Consider the following 21553-nt stretch of genomic DNA (forward strand, 5'->3'; position numbering starts at 1 on the left):
ATCTAAGTGTCAACTTACAAAGCATATTTATCATAAAGTTTTAGATTCGGCCAACCTTTAGAATGTCAAGAGGAAGATAATGTGCGTTATAATTCAAATTTTATGAAGGTTTTTAATTAAGTGGATAAATTTTCATCCATTAAATATTACTGTTACAAATATAATATTTATGTTAAGTTTTGGTTCTCACATTAATTATCTTCAGCTATATTATATCTCTAATATATATATGTAAACTCTTGGTTTTGTGTATAATTATATCTGGTAAACTCACTTTATTTCTTTCACTAAATACGAACACCAACAATGAAAAGTAAGGATTCTTCAACCCTTTTTTGTCTTCTTAAACTAATATTACGTATTAATATTTTAGACTATTTATTTATTTTAACATGTTGTAACAGATAATTTACTTGTTATTAAATACTTATATACGTATTTTATTTTCATGCAGTGTCAACACAATATTCGAAGGCATTTATTTTTCTAATTTTTTTGGGAGTATTTGCACGTGACACGTCAGCTAGAAAACTCCAGGGAGATGCAGTAGCTACAGTCTTTGAGATTCCTGTTGAAAATGGCGTAGGATTTGGTCAAATTATAGGAGGAGCTGGTGGCAGTAGTGAAGGTGGCGGCGGCGGCGGCGGTGGAGGTGGTGGTTTTAGTGGTATAGGTGCAGGATTTGGATTTGGCTTCGGTAGTGGCCAGGGATCAGGTAATGGCGGTAGCGGCGGCGGTGGTGGAGGTGGCGGTGGAGGTGGAGAGAATGGAGGACATGGTGCAGGAATTGGGTTCGGCTACGGTAGTGGACAGGGGTTAGGTTCCGACGGTAGGAGCGGTGGTGGAGGAGGTGGCGGAGGCGGAGGTGGCGGAGGCGGAGGTGGCGGCGGAGAGAATGGTGGTAATGGAGGACATGGGGCTGGATTTGGCTACGGCAGTGGTCAAGGATTGGGTTTAGGCGGTAATGGCAGCAACGGAGGTGGCGGCGGTGGTGGCGGAGAGAACGGTGGTAATGGTTATGGATTTGGTATCGGAGAAGGTTTCGGCGGTGGTGGAATTTGATTCAATAAATTTGCATGGGGGAGTTGGAATAGGATGAACACGAGCCAATGCATGGAGTACAAGTCATGATGCATGCATTAAGAACTATTCATGCATGCTTTTACTTCTTCTTTTCTTTCTTAGCTTAATATTATGTACTTTGTGTTTCCAATTGGTAATATAATAATTTCCTCTTCTTAATTTCACTCTAAATTGTAAGCGCTGGTTGGATTTGCACATATTATAAAAAGGGAGTTCAAAATTCATATGGTAACCACTTTCACCTTTAACTCTAAGATCGTAAATTCAAGATCATCGAAAGACCAAAAATAAGTAGGAGGTATTTTTGTCATCCATTGTCTCCCTCTTGTTGCTCCATGTCCATTTAGGGAAATGTATGTGGAGATGCTAAAGCTTGGAGAAGAACTTGAATTAATCATATTTTCTTTCTTGGATCATTCTAACATTAATTGAAGTCCCATATTTGGAACATCAATAATACTAAAAACAAGTTCAAAATCTAGACTCTTCCAAAAATATTATGATGCAAAAAATAAAAACTTAAACCCCATAAAAAAAATTGCCTTAGAAGGAGCAAAAATTGAAGACTAGCACAAACAAGGAGCAAAAGTGTAAATGACCCAATTATCTATGTAAGATCACAAATCGCAATAAAGATCCCCATTTAAAAATTGAAAGGCTCATAAATGCCCTTTAATAAGAACGCACCAACATGGGATAGTGGTATGGTGAGATTGCTTCGAAGCTCCATGGAGAAAATCTTGTTGAGAACGGAGCTCCAAACACCAGGTGAGAAACCCAAAATGGAAAACATATGCTATCCCCACCCACATCACACACACACAAAGCAGGTGATAGCAATTTAAATCAGTATTAAAATAATGGGACCAACATGATGAATATTCAAACGTGTATGAACTCCAATACAGAATAAAATACTATAGCCAAAAGGCAAATGCAAGTGTGTGCCAATTCAAAGAAAGTTCAAGTTGGTTTAATATTTGAAACGAGAAATAAATATCATGCAAAGTAAATATAGTTGTGAAAAAGGGTGAATGGGAAGGAACGCAAAATCTTTATGGTTCTATCTGCAAATCTCAAATACAGCTGTGGCTGCAATAATCAGAGGACCAAAGCAACACCTCAGGCCAACAAAACTCTGATATTGCCATTTATTCTGGTTCTATGATTGAGTTGTACACTTAGGTATACCCCCGGACGGATCAAAATCAAAAGCCAGATGTTGTTGCCAATCTTCAAACATCAAGGAGCAAGCGACGGGGATCTTCCACCACATCCTTAATTCTTCTCAAGAAGAACACTGCCTCTCTTCCATCGATCAGCCTATGATCGTATGTCAGAGCAATGTACATCATTGGTCTAGGAACAATATTGCCTCCAACGACCATTGGGCGACTGACTATTGAATGCATTCCCAAGATAGCAGACTACAAAATCAAGCAGCAAATTTTTGATGGTGAGATGTCTCTATAACTATAAGGTAATTGCAATCACTTCCTACGATACATACCTGGGGAGGATTTATGATAGGGGTACTGATAAGACTTCCATACACTCCACCATTTGAAATTGTGAATGACCCTCCAGCCATTTCATCAATAGATATGCTCCCATCATTTGCCTTCTTAGCAAGCGTGTTAATTGTCTTTTCTATCTCAGCAAAATTCATCTGCTCAGCATTGCGGATAACTGGAACAACAAGACCCTGAGCAAGGAGAAAAAAAGATACTTCATATCATGCCTAAAATCTCTCTCTTGCAGTTCTCATTTTACTTTCGACATCTATGAAAACACTGCCAAAAACTCAAAAAGTAGAGCATATAAAAGAGAGTTTGCAGGACAAATTGAGACTGATTAGGAATTATGCAAGACTGGCTAATCTGAAACTTGTGCTAGCTTACCTTTGGTGTACCAACAGCGATACTGATGTCTATATAATCCCTATATATGATGTCATCACCATCGATAACTGCATTAACTATTGGCTGATTCTGGAGTGCGCTAACTGCTGCCTGAAATTTATATAAGCATTTTAGGCCAGATTTTGACAATGAATATGTAAAAACAAACAGAAAGTAGTCCTCTCCGTACTTTCACAAATCCAGACATGAATCCTAACTTCACTCCATGCTTTTCAACAAAGGCATCTTTGTAATCAGAGCGGAGCTTCATCAAATTTGTCCTGAATAGGGCAACAATGAAAAAAGAAATACAACATAAGGTCAACACAGATGCAAAAAAATACGATATCACATATGATAAATGCCCACACCCCTCCTAGGTCAAAACAGAGACCAATCTGCTTCTAGGAAAATAAATTGGAAAAGGCAACTGAAGTTTATAACCTTCAATTCCTAGATCAATTTTCTGTTTCTCTAAACGTATGATAAGGTGCAGAAATATTAGCACAAAAAGATAGTGTCTTATACAAAATCAAAGTCCAAACTTACATATCAACTTCATTGAATGTTGTCAGCAAAGCAAATGTGTTCTGAGAATCTTTCAAACGTGTGGCAACTCTTTTTCTGAGCCTGGTCATGGGAACCTGTCATCAAAACAGATTATAGAAGATAACACACAGTAAGTGCCAAGTTACATAAACGAGTAGTGCCATGACAATGAGATTACAACAGCATTAGCTATTGACTCACTCGTCTTTCCCGTTCTTTGGGAGGAAGTTGGAGCTCTGTAGGCGAGTGTTTAGGGGGTGGAGGTGAACTTCCCTTACGCTTCTCCTTGACGGGAGTCGTCTCAACTTGAGGTTTTGCCTTTTCCTCTTTCTTATCCTCAGCTGGAGGAGCTACTTTCTCAGAGGACTTCTCAGATGGAACAACATGTTCCACACCCTCACCAGATTTTGAAATGATAGCAACTTTATTGCCTGGTTCGACAGTGTCCCCTTCCTTGGCTACAAACTACAGATATTCAAAACCAGATTCAGCAGTTGTCGATCAAAAAACAAAATGTAATAAACTAGGTGGTCGGAGGTTGAGCAAAGCAGAGTTCCAGTGCCAAAGATGTTCTACCTTTTGGATTACACCAGCTTCCGGACTGGTAACATCAATGGTTACCTGTCAAATAAAGATCATTCAAATATAAGTGCCATTGATCTCCAGAGAGACCTGAGATAATGTGATCGAAATCAACTAAAATTAGAAGCTAGGTACCTTATCCGTTTCAATCTGAGCAATTGGCTCATCAATTTCTACTCTGTCACCAACATCTGCCCATATAGAAGGAAACATGAAAAAACAGTAAGTACAGAGACTCTATGAATACTACTGCATATAAAATAGATCAGAGACCACATCAATAAGGACATACTCTTCAGGAACTTGGCCAGTGTCCCATCACTTATGGATTCACCCATATATGGAACAACAGCGTCAACGGTATCACCTTCATTACAGTTATTGACAGGCAAATAAAAGAAAAAATAGTGAGTAACTGTAGCAATACAGAATAAGGGAAAAGGAATGGCAGAGAAAAGGAGAAAGAAAATGAAAGAACAATTAAAATATAAATGGAAGCTTTCAATACATTATTGCATGATATATTAAGAATTCCAACATTGTTTAAACTGTAAACGAAGTGCCAATTTCCACCTAATTCTTAATTTCTTCTACTCCACCAGATGCTAGGCTTTAAGATAGGGTCATTAAACTAATTGAACTAGCTTCTTATCATAAATTCTTTAAACAATAATGATTTCCACTTATTGAAAAGAATCATATTGACATCTGTGACCCTTGGATGCGAAGGCAACATTGGAGTGATCACGTAGTTCCTATGCGGCGAAGATGATGGACAGGCCCTTCTTGATGGCATCAATGTTGATGATAATGGCAGTCTTGATCCTAGAGATGATACAGAACTTTATACGGAGTTGAAACTGCTAACTACCTATATTTTTTTGAAATTGAGCTAATTAGTTATATCCTCCAGGTAGATAATGCAAATACTTCTTCCACTTCCAAACAGAAATTTGCAAAGGACCACAACTAACAGCCAATCATTTGGTACAATAATAGGAAATCAAAAGATACCTCTCACACTTTTAAGTATCTATAATATAATTCTATATAAGACCGCAATCCCAAAAAAGAGGAAAAGAAAGGGTAACTTCAATAAACTATGTGAAGATAACAATAATTTAGAAGAGAAGGTACAACTGACTTAGGAATATCTAACTGATAATTCATAAGTTCAAAAGTGCTAAAGAATACATGTGATGGGAGTTGGGACCATGATCAACTGCAGGAACAATACCAAGAGACCAAGTTACATATTTGAACAATATTATATTCAGTGTAAGCATGTCATGACTAATTTCATTTGCATCAGTGTTCCAGCCAAGCTTAATAAATTATTAGAAAAATATACCACTATTTGCACAGAAAGTTCTGCTCCAATTTGATAGTATTGGACTTGAGCAAAGATTGGTCACAGCCCTGCAAGCAATGCACTAATTCATATAACCAACTGGTGCGTGTGTGTGTGTGTGTGTGTGTGAGAGAGAGAGAGAGAGAGAGAGAATGAACATATCACCAAGTCTCGTATTTTTTCTAATTAACATACAACAACAAATATGCCTCAACCCAAACAAGTTAGGTCGGCTATATGAATCCAAGCATCACAACAAGGTAATAATTGATGTATCTGAACATTCCCAACGCCTATACACTTCAAATTGGGTAAAATACATATTATAAATTAGGACAATATATGATTTTTGGTTGGACCAAAAATCAAGTATCTAGGCTTCATTAGTAGAGCACAACTAAAATTGTTAACATATATAATTATCTTGATTGCTATCCCTTTTTAAATTTGCATGGAAATTCAATATAATCTTCTTCATGTCAAGACTTCTTCAAGTGTTTTATAAGTTAGCCAATCAAATTGCATTAGCCGATTATTTGCTAGGAGTCTTTTTAATTGGTTATAAGGGAAAATGTGACATTCAGAGAAAGAAATAGCAGAATTTTTAAGGCAAAAAGAAGAAACATACAGTGCCTTAGATTTAGATGCGTTTTGGTGCAAACTAGCTTTTGATCATCAAGTTGTAGATGATATTTTAGACACAATAGCTGATTTGCACAACTTGTAATTACACCAATTGCACTGGCTTAGTTCAAATATTTTATACAACATATTATATACACATAAAAATAAAAAGTGGCACTATTGATATCACTTTAGGACATCCCAAATGCTTCAAGACAATTTCAAAATATATGAAGTTGTGCACAACAAACTAACTAATCACACAAACTTCAACAACCTTCCATAGTGCAAGTTATTTAACTTGTTGTCTCTTTTGAAAATCAAGCTATGTGACATGCACACACTATCATTATCACACAGGTAGTACATTCACTAACAGAGGTCCACTATCTCCATCTCCTCTAAGGACATGCACACACTGGCACTCCAACACAGAGTAATTAATTGGAGTGTCTCAACTTTTAGTTACTCATTCAACCAAATGAAAATACAAAGCAGATCCAACAACACCGATTACGTCCCTAAGAAATGCAGATAATAAAACTATAAAGCAATGGAAAATTCTACCGAGTTTGACCTCGTCAGAGAAAAATAGAATGGCTACTTCGATAAATACATTGTGCATTTATTCATGCTCTAAGATTCAAATAACATATGAAAGATGTTTAGCAATAATATATACTAACCTTTCTGGGCGCAAATTTGATGAGCACCCTGGATTAAGAAGTAGGAGCTCATTATAATAGCACACCAGTATAAATGCACTGAGTCATCATAGATTAATTACACGTACCAGGCAGCACAAGCTGATTGAAATTTCGCACATGACCACATTGTCTAGTAAGCAATGATATCTGTTCTCATTTTCAAAATATGTCATCACAACCTTTTAAATGGGATTAGAAATAAAAACAGCAGCAAGACAAATAGCATGAAGGCTCATGTTCAATACAATGAGGCGGAGGACAAAAAATAAGAGTCTGAATGGTTAAGTATCAGAAGGGTTGCCATAGACAGTATGTCATGGAATCTGAATAGCTTACTAAGTCAGAGCATGATGTTATAGAATCGATCACAGAAAAAAGGCTAGTACCAATACATTGCATAAGGAGAAAGTAAGGATAGCCACATGCAATCTTAACAATAGTTATGATAAGAGTACGACACTGTAAAATTTGAAACTGTTGTATCAAAATCTTGATAAATTTAAAATTTACCATACTAGAGTCTAGAGAAAACAATAATCCTTTTCCAGATAACTTGTACCAATATCAAACAGGTTCTGTCACATTTATTTATCAATAGTATGAACTACCAATTGATGAAGATCACATATTTCAAAATTGTGGATATAAGCAATGTGCTTATCTGCACCCAAAGGTATAGCATAGCCTAGTGGTCAATGAAGTGGGTTGAGAACCATGAGGTCTCATATTCAAAATTTCAATAGGGACAAAAGGACGAAGTGATTTCTTTTGGATAGAGTTATCTGGTACCAGTTGCTTGTGGGAGGTGATAGGTATCACGTGAAATTAGTCGAGGCGCGTGTAGGCTAACCCGGACACCGCGGTTATAAAAAAAATGTGCTTATCCCAAAAAATGGCCGAAATTTAACAACATGCCATGAACTTGGCTTGAGCTAAATGGAAAAATGTTCGTATTTTTTTTTGCCAAAACATATTCCAAAATCAATTTAATAAAAATCTCACCTCCATAAAATAGCAATTTATCTTTGTATCCTATTAAGAACTCCGACCACTTAAATGAAAAAAAGAGGATAGTTCATAAATAGACATTACCTCTTCTGCTGCAGCAGATGGAATTCTAGATTTACATACTGCAGGTCGAACCGTATGCAGAGATTTCCTTACACACTGGTCCACCAAAATCAATAATTTCAGCAACTCATTATACAAATATATGCAATTAATACATCAAAACAAACGCAGTAAAACTACATCAGGATTCATACCGAAGTAAAAGAGGCGCTAGAAATAGCTTTGCGCCTTAAAACACCTAACATCGCAGCTCTCGATCTCTTAGAACTGTTCAATCAATACAACAAAAAATCAAAAAAAAAAAATCTACGAATTACTGTAAACAGATCTTGCGTAATATGAGAAAATGAACAGTGAGAATGAAGATTTTGGACCTGATATTAATGGAAGAAGAGTGAAATTTGAAGAGATTGTAGGGTTGGAGAAGAAGGCGCCGATTGAATTTTCGCCCACGAAGAACAGCTGCTTAAGCTTTCTTTATTCAGACCTGTTGTTTCCTTCTTTTTTTTTACCGTATTTCGCTATAGATGGAAAATGGAACTGGACCTGTCAGTTTGTCCTGAAAATAAGCCAAATTATTTACTAATTGACTCGTGTTTTTATTATTCGTATTTTTACGTTATATATCCATTGACCATGATTATTTTGATGTCGATCAAATATAGTAAATAAAATCCCTTTATTTGGTATGTCGTACTTCCTTCGTCTCCATTTATATGATATTGAAAATAATTTTAAATTTGACGCAAATTATTAGTTTAATGTCCGAATGATTGACAACCTGACACCTCTTTACTTAACAATAACAAGTGATTTCAACTCTTAATAAAAAATCGAGAGAAGTGTTGAAAACATTTTAAACATGGTGAGAATTTAGGGTGTATCTCACTCATGTTGCAAGATTTAAGGTGTATTTAACTCTTCAGTTAGTTAAATTAAGGATTGTTTTTAATATTATTAATAGTTCGGGATGAAAATAGCAATTCGCGTTGAGTTTAGGGGTGTTTTTCAACACTTCTTTTATTAAAAATATTCTCCATGTTTATTTTTATTTGTTCATTTTGAATTATGTACACGTCTCTTAACAAAACAATGATTAATTTGAATATTTTACGACAATACTCATATTAATTGATGTATAGCTTTAACTCTTGAAAATGATTTGAGAAAAAAAGTACCCATTGAGGTGAATTAGGAAAAAATAATTCTCTTTTCTTGATATTTTCAAATTGACAAGTAGAAGTGAATTTTATTTTTTTGAAATAGTGGATAAATAAAAGTATTGAAATGACTATTTTTAAAATTTGTAGTCTAAAATATTCCTTGACTATTTATGTGATTATAGATCATTTTATTAAGAATAATCGAAGATTTTTTTTCTTTTTGAGACGGACTAAAAAAAATTATATTGGTAAATTGAGATAGCGGGGTGTTCATGTTGGGCTACGTTAGGGATTTCAGTTTATAGGTAAGATGTTAATGTGTTATTATTAGCTGTAGCCATTTTTCAATATATATTTTAAAATATTAAATTTATTATATGTAAAAACTGATATAATTAAAATTCTCATTATGTTTCGAATTTTAAAAATGGATGTGCGTGGTTAATACTTGATCCAGATAAAAATAATCGAATAGAAATATTTATTTAAGACAATTTCATCCACAGAAATTTATAAAATATACAAATTAAAGATCGGAGAATAATTGTCATCCTATTATAATTTTTTAATAGTAAGTGGTTCGTCATTTCATAGAAGTCGCGCATAGGACCTTCACATTATGTTTTTATAACTTTGTTTAATGTTCGATCAAATTATTTACATTTTTTTTTTAAGTAGTGCTAAATGGCAAGACACTTTTTTGACATGAATTGGCAAGACACGGCGAAATGACCAAATAGCCCTTAGGTGACAAAACCACTTGTGGTTTTCTCTCAAAATAGAAAACCACTCTTTGACTTTTTCTTTCTTATTTTCTCTCTCTCTTACTTTACTCAAATTTTTTTCTTTCTTCACTCATTAGTTTTATTTTATTTTGTTGTTAGATTTATATAATTTTAATAAGATGGATCCAAATAGTCAATTAAACGAAGTATTGAATAATGTTTTGGGTTTAGATGAGGATGATAGTTTGTTGTCCCAAAATCATGAAGATTTTGATGGTGCATACGATAGGCTTGAAAAAAAAAAATTAAAAAAATCTCGTGACCTATAGACTTAAAAAAAACAACTAAAAAATACCTAAAATTGGGGACCTAAACTTATATGACATATAGACTATTCGTTTAAGTTTTAACTATTTGCGCTGCAATAACATTCATTCATAATTACGAAAGGAAATATATATACTCTCTTTCATAGTAGTTGTTTATTGAATATCACTGAGTAAAGACATAAAGTGACACCTAAAGTTGTCTCGAATTTTCAAAAAGACACTTTAACTATACGGGTGTCCTATTACCCCACAAAAGTATTGAATATCGTTGTAAAGGGGTCATTTTGACCCATTTTCTCAACTGGTTTGTGAACACGCACAATACGTGCGTGAATGTTTATTTTTTCTGATAAAACCCAATTAAAAAGTGCCACATTTCACTAGTTATCCTTATTAATTATTTAAGTGCTTTAAATCATCTTCTTCCCCAAAACATTACGTTTCAAACTCAACATTACCATTTTCAAGCTCTTCTTTATAATCATCTCCATTAACAACTTCCTTAAAGTCTCAATTGAGCAATCAATTCTCAAATTCCCTCTATTTTGAAATCCTAATTTGACTGAAAAACTCAAACCCAACAAAATTGTTCACACTTAGTAAGAAAATACCGAAACAAATTCAACCCAAAAATAGAGAAAGACAAAAATCAAAGCAAAACCCAATTACAATACCAAGAAAGAGAAACAAAAAGAGAAAGATAATTATAAGACGATTTATCGATCTTCAACAAAATTGTACTTCGAAATAACTATGTCCCAATTCAATTCTTGATTAGAGCAATAATGGCCAGTTGAGGTCCAAGCTTCTCCTCAGCAACTTTCTCAGCCTTAACTCTAAGTTTTGCCTACTGCTTTCTCCTCTCGTATGCTACCTGCGCTCTCTCCTTCCTCTTGTTCTTGAGTTCCTTGATAGAGAGACAAGAAAATGTGAAGAATTTGGAAAGCTGAGAAATAACAAAGAAAAAAAGACTTTTCTACTTTAGTAAATAATCGGGTCGGGCTGAACGGGTTGAAAAGAGTGATCATCACGCGCGACAACCCAGACGAGGGAATGAGCCAAAATGGCCCATTTACAAAGATATCAAAAAGTTTTGTGGGGTGATAGGACACTTCCAAAGTTAAGGTGTCTTTATGAAAATATGAGACAACTTCAGTTGTGCCTTTATGTCTTTTCTCAATATCACTAGTAAATTTAAAATGAGATATTGTCAATAAATATAGTCTAATAACTATTAAATGTGAAGATAATTTGATCAAAGGTTGACATGTACCATAATTAATTGTATTACCCAATTAAAACTTGATCATGCATATATAATCGCATTCAATTAACTTGTATTTGTGAGATAGCATAGCTCATGTAATACTATATCCATTACATTTATTTTCATCATAATGATTCGACTTATAATAATGAAAAATCTTCAATTTTTGTGAAACAATCCAAATATAAACTTTTACAATCTTATTTACCAAATAAAATGAATTTTAAAATTATTTAAATCATAAAAGTTTCAAATAGTCTAATTATTTTAAAAGACCTAAAATTGGAACATAACCTAGATTCGAACTCGTGACCTATAGACTATTCGTTTAAGCTTTAACCATTCGTGTTGCAATATCATTCGTTCATAATTACGAAAGGAAATTTATTTACTCTCTTTCATATCAGTTGTTTAATGGATATCACTAGAAAATTTAAAATGTGATATTATCAATAAATATAGTCTAATAACCCATAATACGCGAAGATAAATTGATCAAAAATTGACAAGTACCATAACTAATTGTATTATCCGATATTGATCATGCTTATATAATCGCATTCAACTGACTTGTATTTGTGAGAGAGCATAACTCATATAATACTATATCTATTGCATTTATTTCATCATAATGATTCGACTTATAATAGTGAAAAATCTTCAATTTTTGTGAAACAATTCAAATATAAACTTTTACAATCATATTTACCACAAAGTAATATAAAATTAAAAATTATTTAAGTACTAATAGATATTGATTTTTAGGATAAATTTTTATATTCTATTATTTTATTAATAAATGGTCCGTAATGATTTTACGTATAACCCTCTTCAAAACTGGAAAAAAATAATTGTTCTCTTTGTTAGTATTCATGTGTTTCTCTTTATAATAATCAAATTTTATTGCATTTACTTCGTAGTTTAATTTATAGTTTTATTTTGATAATGTTGATAGTGCTTTTTCTTGTTGATATGACTCGTAATTTTATTGATTATTTTTATTTAAATCAAATATTAACAAGACATCTTAATATATCGTCGTTAAATAATAAAATCATTGGAAATAATTTATCATATTTCTTTAAAATGATTAAATTCTTAGATAATGTGTAATTTGTTTTTTTTTTGAAGGATCCTATATAGATGTACCTTATAAAATTTTTATAGTATCGTATATTTTTGAGAAGTCCACAAAAATTAAATAGCAAGAAAAATAAAAAAGGTTAAAGTGATGAAATTTTCACCTAGCTTGAATATCAAGAATAAAATATCGTATAAATTGACAGAAATAATATGTATTTATATAAGTATTTATGGATGCTTTCCCTTTTTTTAATTTCATGAAATTAGTATAAAAACTTATGTAATTATTTATCAAAAACATTGATGCTCTTTCCATTATATTTTCTTTTTGAAATTAGTATCAAAATTTATGCTATTTTTTTTTTACAAATTTCGTAAGAAATTATAAATAAAATGATAGCTTTACTAATTTACATTTAATTTTTAAAATTTATAAATTTTATTTACACTTACAAAAAGAAGAAAAATGTTATAATAAAAAAAAATTGTAATTAATTATATTTTGTAAATTAACAAATAATTTTATCTAACTATTTTTAGTAATATAAATAATTAATTTAAAATGTTAGAAATTGAATGAATATTTTCTTTTTGGATTTCATATTTTTATATTTTCCATGAATAAAATTATACAAGTATGGAAGTAGAGAAATTTGAAACATTAATTTGAAAAGAAAAGTCAAAGAAAAAGAAGTAGATAAAAAGTAGGAAAGAGGAAAAAAAGCGTTCAAGAAGAGCGAGAAAATCATTTTCTGAAATGGGACCCAACATTTCCACGTGGCACAATATAAGTAGAGCCAATGGTCAGCCACCTCTTGGAAAGTGTGACTGAAAAGTGGTTTTACTTTTTAAGAATAGTAATTTTACTTTTGAGGGTAATTTGGGTACAAGAAATTGTTGAAATTACCCAATCACCCTCAACTTCTCACACAAATTTCGAAATAAACAACATTTTTGTTCCTCGTGCCATTTCGTGACAAATTGTTGTCTTGCCATTTATATTTTCCGTTTTTTTAAAACGAAAGTGGAAATATAAAATATAAAATAATGCCTCAATACCAATAAAGTTGGGTCCATAATAGGAATTATTGTAAACCATATATTGTTTCAATTAACTTCATTTAGATCCGTATTTTGTACTCCTATATAATTATGATATTATTTTCGTTTTAATTTATTTGTCCAATTTTATAACTTAATATAAATTTAATAAAGTAAACAAGACTTTTAAATCTTACTATCTTAATCATGTCATGTAAAAAGTTAGAATTAAAAATTTGACAATAAAGAAAAAGACATTCTACTTTAAATAAACTAAAAAGAAAAGTAAGGCAAACAAATTAAAACGAAAAAAACAGTTTATTTATTTTTTGGCTAGATTAACTATAAAAATACTAATAGTTACAACATCGCAAGAAAATATTATACATAATGTTAAATTTATTGCGAAAATTCATTATTAATTAATAAATTTTTTGTTTGTTGTCAATTTATTGTAGTCTTCGTGAATTTTTTTATGTGAATTTGAGATCGATAATATAAGTAAGCTTACATTAATCACGATTCTTTAATTACTATATTGTGTGATTATCTTTGCTTTTAATGTGGTTACTTGTTCACCACCTATGATCGGTCCTAATTATTGTTCAATCATATGATACATTAATGTTGTGTACTACTTTCTTTGATTCTATTTTTTTTTATACTTTTGAAATATCTTGAATTATTATTATTATGGTAATTTATAAAAAGAAATTACATGATAAATTTATTTTTTTAAATCTTAAATACATATCCAAATTCACTATACATTTAAATTATTTGATTTTTGAAATTCAAATGATATATAAATTGAAATAAATAAAATACCTTAAACAATTTCCAATACTATTAGTTTAGTTTTTTTTTTAATGCTGGTATAATCTTCTCATCTTCGTGATTTATTGGCTCAAACTTTTTCAACTTCATGCCCCATAAATTTCATTAAAAGAGGAAAAACATCCTACTAAGAATATTTGTTTTTTCATCCTTAAAAGCTCAAAAACTTACAATTCCCTAGAAAAATAATTATTCCACTGTTTCTTTTTAATTGTAAGCAGCTTTTTTCGAATCGAACCATATAGATTTTGAATAATAATTTAAGATATGTTTATTATTATATTGATATAAAAATAATTACAATTCATAATACTTTTTTATAGTTTTTAAATATTTAATTTTTTATTTTAATATATCAATTATTTACTGTAATCTAATTTAGGTCTGAAAATACGATTTTCTTATTCTAAATTGGGTTTTTATCTTTAAATTTTTTTGGGAAAAGGGTCAGAAATGCCCTTAAACTATGTGAAAGGAACAAAAATGCCCTCCGTTTATAGTTTGGCTCAAAAATGCCCTTAGCGTTAATACTTTGGTTCAAAAATGCCCTTAAACTATATGAAAGGAACAAAAATGCCATCCCTTTATAATTTGGCTCAAAAATGCCCTTACCGTTAATATTTTGGTCCAGAATTGCCCTTATTGTTATTTAATGGGTAAAAAATGCTCATTTTTCAAATAAATATTTTTTTTAACACATTCTTTTCTAATAATGTTTTTTTTAAAAAAATAAACAAATGTTTATCCTACTTCAATTTAGAAAAAAATAAAAAATGAAAATATTTCTTATTTTTTATCGTTATATAAATATAAATTAATGATGGATATACTATAATCTTATATATGACATATATTATATGTCCAAAGGGTACATGACGTTATTCTATTTTAATTGATAAAATGAGATTAAGAAGAAAAAAAATATTTCCTACCTTTTTATTTGTTAAAGTGATTTAGAAGAAAGAAAACAAGAATAGTGTTCTTCAATAATATTTTAATTAGGACGAAGATGTGTTTAAAAAGAAAAAATATACATTTATTCGGAAAAGGGCATTTTTGACCCATTTTGTAACTATAGGGGTATTTCTGGACCAAAGTATTGACGGTAAGGGCATTTTTGAGCCACTATAAAAGGATGGCATTTTTGTTCCTTTCACATAGTTTAAGGGCATTTTTGAACCAAAGTATTAACGCTAAGGACATTTTTGAGCCAAACTATAAACGAAGGGCATTTTTGTTCCTTTCACATAGTTTAAGGGCATTTTTGACCCTTTTCCCAATTTTTTTTATGTATTCATGAAAGAAGGATATATTCTGATCATACGCTATATTTTAAAACTCCACATATAAAATTATACTAATTTATTAACCAACATTACATTATATCATTACATCCTACTCAAACATTTCACAAAGCACATAACATGAAATTAAAATGCAACTAGTAACATTAATACGATAGCTTTAACGGCACTGCTAGTTAAGTTAGTTAATTTCATGGCCATCCGCCGCCATATCCACCGCCGTACCCTCCGCCGGTTCCACTACCAGGGCCGCCAAATCCTCCACCTGCTCCACTACCAGGGCCGCCAAATCCGCCGCCAGTTCCACTACCTGGGCCGCCAACATTACCGCCTGCTCCGCCACCAATATTACCGCCACTGCCGCCTACGCCAGCGCCAATTCTGCCGCTTCCACTTACTCCACCACTAACCCCGCCGCTGCCGCCTATTCCAATGCCAGGTGGACTGCCGGCAGTACCACCGCCCATGCCGCCAGCACCAGCACCGACACCTACACCTCCTCCGGCACCGATCCCGACGCCAACCCGACCTTCAGCTCCTCCACTAATGGGCCCAGCTCCCATACCCAACCTTCCTCCGACGCCGGCGCTAACGCCACCACTAATGGATCCTCCTAGACCCGGCCCAGTTGGCTCACCTGTCTCATAAACACAACAATACTAGTGAATAATTATGACGAGAGATTACGAACTATGAAATTAGCTACGAATTTCATCGTTAAATTGTCTAATATCTAACAAAATAAGGTAGCAATTTTTCTTTCACCAATCGCTACCCTTTGGATGCACACTGAAAAATTTATTTTTGTATTAGTAATATCTTGTGAACCACTCAGGAATTGTAAATTATAGGAGTACGCTAGACATGTCTGAAGCAACAAACTCAACTAAAAAAATGTTGACAAGGAGAATCGAGCTCTAACCATCCTAATTATGTATAATATCTGCTGCACTAACTTATCGAAATGTAATTTATAGACAAGTTTGATGCAACAAACAAACTCAACTAAACAAGTGTTGATAGAAAAATCGATCTCTAATCTTTCTTATGAATACAAAGAGATGGATCTTTAACGTGTTTAAATATTATCTGTTGCACTAACTCAGTGACCACCTGATGAGGAATAAAATATTGAGTTGAAAGAAGGTCATTTGGAGGTTGTAACAATCATTTCTCTTAATTCAACACTTAAATTTATCTTCAATTTTAGTAAAATATTGAAAATTTCAAGTACTTTTATACATAAAGTTTTTAAATTTATTTTAAATTTTTTAACAATATTACTAAAAAACATCTAAGGTTCCATTACCAGCAGCAAATCCACCAGCACCAATATTATTATCTAATCCACCTTGATAATCAGTAACTCCATATTTTGCTGCAGCAAGAGACTCGTTTTCACTTTGTAAATTTCTAGCACAAACAAGAAAAGCTCCAAGTGAAAACACAAAAAGAAGTAATAAAATTTTAGCCAACATTTTTTCTAGCAATTTAGAAATTTAATATTATCCAAAAAGAGTTACTATAATATAATAAAAGTTGTGTGAGAATTTTGAAGGATTGTAAAGGGGATTTTATAGGCTGAAAAATCCAAAAAACTCAACGGTACACTGAATTTTCATTCATTATACGTAAATGAAGGCATGAATTTTATTTTGACATTTGTAAGCCATGCACGTAAAAATTTAATTTAGAGTTATCATCACAACTTTGAAGAAGTTGACTCTGTAAACGTTAAATTGATGACCATTTAATTTTGATTTTGACATATCATGTAAATACTACAGACAAAAGGATTTTATATACTCTGCGTTACTGTGTGTATTTTGAATCCAAGTATCCAACTGTTTTCACTAGGATCGTGTGAATAATTTCGGGTCAAATCAATAATTCAAATCGACAATAGAGTTATTTGATTAATGATTTGAGTTTTTGATTTGTCGATTTTTTTATAAATGTTTAGTGTTCTATGGACTATGATTATTGGATAATTGGTTTTGAACGTCTCAGTTTCGACCACTTTATTTAACCAGCTAATTAACTGATAACCTAATAAGAAAAAAAGTTTTTCTCAATTGTTTTTTAGATTATATATTCTAAGAATAATTATTAGAATTGATCATTCTTAAAAATAGTTTTTCTCAATCGTGAATTTTATGAGATGAACATGATGACTTTCTTTCATCGATGTAACTCGATCCAATAATATTATAGATAATAATCAAGATCAACTATTTACGAGTGGTGAGTGATACAAGTAGAATAGTAGTACTTAAGATCGCACACAATTATTAATTATAAAACTTTGTTATTTGACTCTTGAAATTCAGACTATATTATATGAAGGAAAAGAATAACGATCAATTAAATAAAAAAGTCACGACTATAAGCATAAACATGCCTATATTATTCACTAATTATTTATTTAAATGGAACAATTGCTAACTTTAAATAGTGAAATTAAATATTCTCATATATATACTAAGCTTATTAAATAAACATAAAATTAAATTACATATGCCACAAATTTATTAGATCAAATGCCACCACCGCCGAAACCTTCACCGACCCCAAATCCAAAACCACTACCACCATTCTCTCCACCACCGCCACCGCCACCGCCACCACCACCGCCGCTACTGCCTAAGCCGGACCCGTGGCCACTACCAAAGCCAAATCCAAATCCGCCACCGTTTCCGCCACTAAAACCACCACCTCCTCCACCGCCACCACCACCGCCGCCGCCGCCACCACTACTGCCGCCAGCTCCTCCGATAATCTGACCAAATCCTAAGCCATTTACACCAGCTGGGATCTCAAAAACTGTAGCTACTGCATCTCCTAGGAGTATTCTAGCTGACGTGTCACGTGCAAATACTCCCAAAAATATTAGAAAAATAAATGCCTTTGAATATTGTGTTGACACTGCATGAAAATAAATGTACATCATATATAAGTTTTTATTTTGATGAGATTATTAAATAATGGAAATTATCTGTTACAACACGTTAAAATAAATATATAGTCTAAAACATTTATACTATTAGTTTAAATATTAAATTTGAAGAATCCTTACTTTTCATTCTTGGTGTTTGTATTTGTGTGGAAAAGATAAAAGAGATTTTTCAAGATATATATAATTATACACAATGTCAAGAGTTTATATTGTAGAGATAAATTGCTGAAGATAATTAAATTCTCGATAATTAATGTGAGAACCAAAACTGAACATAAGTAATTATATTTGTAACAGTAATATTTAATGGGTGAAAAATTATCCACTTAAAAGTCTTTATAAAATTTGAATTATAACGCACACATTCTCTTCCTCTAATTAATTTTCTAAAGGTTTTGAGCAAATCTAAAACTTTATGATAATTCTTTTCTTACCTTAAACAACAAACAACATTATTATAATTACTCTTGTAGATAAAAAAGACATTTTTTAAAGAGCATCAACTTAAATAACGCACTAAGCGAGTTGGAAAAAGAAAAAATAGAGAAATAAAAAGAAAGTTCTTAATATTTATACTTTATGTAACTTCATGAAGTAACATAAATACCAGAGATTAGAGAACTGGAGTAAACTCTCTTTTAATTTTGATGTTTAATGAATACATAATCATGAGAAGAATGACGGGAAGAATTTCGTGTCATCTTATTTATTGCTGAAATAACTATATTATCCGTTTCATTTAATTTTATTTGTTCACTATTTTAAAAATATATTTATTTATTTCATTTATTACTTTTATAATATCAAGAAAAAATAAATATTTTATCTTTTAAAAAATTGTCGTGTCGTTGAAAACTTGAAAACCCCTTCTCAGATACCTAAATAGAAATAACTGAGAATAAAAGACATAAAACGCGATTTATGAGTAAAATTTTGTATCTTCTTATTTATTGCTGAAATTACTATATTACCCGCTCTGTTTAATTTTATTTGTCCTTTATTTTAAAAATATATTTATTTATTTCATTTATTACTTTTATAATATCAAGAAAAAATAAATATTTTATCTTTTTAAAAAATATCGTGTCTTTGAAAACTTGAAAACCCCTTCTCAGATACCTAAATAGAAACAACTGAGAATGAAAGGCATAAAACGCATTCAACGAATGCGATTTATGAGTAAAATTCCGTGTCTTCTTATTTATATTTGAAATTACTATACTACCCCTTCTGTTTAATTTAATTTCCCACTATTTTTTAAAAAATATTTATTTATTTCATTCATTACTTTTATAATATCAAGAAAAGATAAATATTTTATATTTTATATTTTAAAAAAAGTCATATCATTAAAAACTTGAAAAAACATTTCTCACATACCTAAATAGAAAGAACTGAGAATGAAAGGCATAAAATGCATTCATCGAATGCGATTTATGAGTAAAATTCTGTGTCTTCTTATTTATTATTTAAATTACTATATTATCCCTTCCATTTAATTTTAGTTGTCCACTATTTTTAAAATATATTTATTTCTTTCATTTATTATTTTTATAATATCAAGAAAAGATAAATCTTTTAAAAAAAGTCATGTCGTTGAAAACTTTAAAAAACCCTTCACATATACCTAAATATAAAAAGGTGAGAATAAGTCATAAAACGCATTCAGCAAATGCGATTTATGAGCAAATTTTCGTGTCTTCTTATTTATTGCTGAAATTACTATATTACCCCTTCCGTTTAATTTTATTTGTCCATTATTTTAAAAACATATTTATTTATTTGATTTATTACTTTTATAATATCAAGAAAAGATAAATATTTTATCTTTTAAAAAAACGTCGCGTCGTTGAAAACTTGAAAATTCCTTTTTAGATACCTAAATAGAAACAACTGAGAATGAAATGCATAAAACGCATTCAGCGAGTGCGACTTATGAGTAAAATTCTGTGTCTTCTTATTTATTGTTGAAATTACTATACTACCCTTTTGTTTAATTTTATTTGTTCACTATTTTTAAAATTTATTTATTTAGTTCATTTATTACTTTTATGATAACAAGAAAAGATAAATATTTTATCTTTTAAAAAAAGTCACATCGTTGAAAACTTGAAAAAGCCCTTCTCATATACCTAAATAGAAAGACCTGAGAATGAAAGGCATAAAACGCATTCAACAAATGCTATTTATGAGTAAAATTTTGTGTCTTCTTATTTATTGCTGAAATTATTATACTACCCCGGCCCTTTCGTTTAATTTTATTTGTCCACTATTTTTAAAATATATTTATTTATTTCATTTATTACTTTTATAATATCAAGAAAAGATAAATATTTTATCTTTTAAAAAAACATCATGTCGTTGAAAACTTGAAAAAATCTTTCTCAGAGACCTAAATAGAAAGAGCTGAGAATGAAATGACAAATAAAATAAAACGGAAGGGGTAATATAGTAATTTCAGCAATAAATAAGAAGACACAAATTTTACACATAAAACACATTCAGAAATATATATATATATATATATATATATATATATAGATAGATAGATCGTTATTTTTTGTGATCTATATAGAGATATTTCAGTTAGATAAAATGATATCCCTTGCGAGTTAATTCATACTTTAATTTATTTGTTTCTTTTTGACGATTTCATTTGCGTATAATTAGAGCTAAATTGAACATAAATATTGTTAGTCGATCGATAAATGCTTCTTTATCTATAATTTTGCATTCTTATATCAGAATAATCTGAACAATAAATATTAATATGTTTTATTAAATAATTTTATTGACCATGATAAAGTATTTATTTATTATACGTACTTGGGGGAATAAATCATATCAGTCATATAGAAAATGGAAACAGGATCAAATTGGTAGTAATTTTGTAGCTGGGGTGATGCAGAATTTAAATTAATGAAATTAAGAAATATCAAATATTAAATAGTTATAAAAGAGTAATTTGTTAGCATTTCGC

The 21553-nt window shown here is 31.0% G+C and overlaps 4 protein-coding genes across 4 annotated transcripts; 1 reads left to right on the top strand and 3 right to left on the bottom strand.

Moving 5' to 3' along the window:
• The first annotated feature begins 306 nt into the window (after positions 1–306).
• Positions 307–1062, top strand: LOC125840781 (glycine-rich cell wall structural protein 1.0-like). The gene is made up of 3 exons (XM_049519753.1): positions 307–313; positions 455–622; positions 851–1062. Exons 1-3 carry the CDS (start codon positions 307–309, stop codon positions 1060–1062), a joined length of 387 nt encoding a protein of 128 aa, XP_049375710.1.
• A 993-nt stretch (positions 1063–2055) lies between these two features.
• Positions 2056–8403, bottom strand: LOC125840042 (dihydrolipoyllysine-residue succinyltransferase component of 2-oxoglutarate dehydrogenase complex 2, mitochondrial-like). Its single transcript, XM_049519030.1, has 15 exons — positions 8243–8403; positions 8063–8135; positions 7890–7964; positions 6884–6944; positions 6777–6804; positions 5467–5534; positions 4408–4482; positions 4251–4306; positions 4110–4154; positions 3735–3998; positions 3534–3628; positions 3175–3265; positions 2985–3095; positions 2594–2788; positions 2056–2510 (listed from the first exon to the last, which is right to left on the bottom strand). The coding sequence occupies exons 2-15, from the start codon at positions 8111–8113 to the stop codon at positions 2319–2321; spliced, it is 1407 nt and encodes a 468-aa protein (XP_049374987.1). The 5' UTR covers positions 8114–8135; positions 8243–8403; the 3' UTR covers positions 2056–2318.
• A 7405-nt stretch (positions 8404–15808) lies between these two features.
• Positions 15809–17095, bottom strand: LOC125807451 (glycine-rich protein 5-like). The gene is made up of 2 exons (XM_049487173.1): positions 16927–17095; positions 15809–16254 (listed from the first exon to the last, which is right to left on the bottom strand). Exons 1-2 carry the CDS (start codon positions 17093–17095, stop codon positions 15809–15811), a joined length of 615 nt encoding a protein of 204 aa, XP_049343130.1.
• Positions 17096–18153: 1058 nt separating this feature from the next.
• LOC125808831 (glycine-rich protein 5-like) lies at positions 18154–18700 on the bottom strand. The gene is made up of 2 exons (XM_049488499.1): positions 18694–18700; positions 18154–18542 (listed from the first exon to the last, which is right to left on the bottom strand). The coding sequence occupies exons 1-2, from the start codon at positions 18698–18700 to the stop codon at positions 18154–18156; spliced, it is 396 nt and encodes a 131-aa protein (XP_049344456.1).
• Positions 18701–21553: the final 2853 nt, after the last annotated feature.

The sequence above is a fragment of the Solanum verrucosum genome, unplaced genomic scaffold, assembly GCF_900185275.1.
Source record: "Solanum verrucosum unplaced genomic scaffold, falcon-dt-bn FXZP01000277.1, whole genome shotgun sequence".
NCBI lineage: Eukaryota > Viridiplantae > Streptophyta > Magnoliopsida > Solanales > Solanaceae > Solanum > Solanum verrucosum.

Excerpts from the sequence above, each read along its gene's own strand:
- LOC125840781 (XM_049519753.1), top strand. Across the intron at positions 623-850 it reads AGGAGGAGCTGGTGGCAGTA|GTGGCGGAGGCGGAGGTGGC; the intron begins GTGAAGGTGGCG and ends GTGGTGGAGGAG.
- LOC125840042 (XM_049519030.1), bottom strand. The coding sequence starts at position 8,113 with ATGTTAGGTGTTTTAAGGCGCAAAGCTATTTCTAGCGCCTCTTTTACT. Across the intron at positions 4,307-4,407 it reads ACTGGCCAAGTTCCTGAAGA|ATGTTGGTGACAGAGTAGAA; the intron begins GTATGTCCTTAT and ends CTATATGGGCAG. Across the intron at positions 3,999-4,109 it reads AAGCTGGTGTAATCCAAAAG|TTTGTAGCCAAGGAAGGGGA; the intron begins GTAGAACATCTT and ends GAATATCTGTAG.
- LOC125807451 (XM_049487173.1), bottom strand. The coding sequence starts at position 17,095 with ATGTTGGCTAAAATTTTATTACTTCTTTTTGTGTTTTCACTTGGAGCT. Across the intron at positions 16,255-16,926 it reads TGCTGGTGGATTTGCTGCTG|GTGAGCCAACTGGGCCGGGT; the intron begins GTAATGGAACCT and ends TTTATGAGACAG.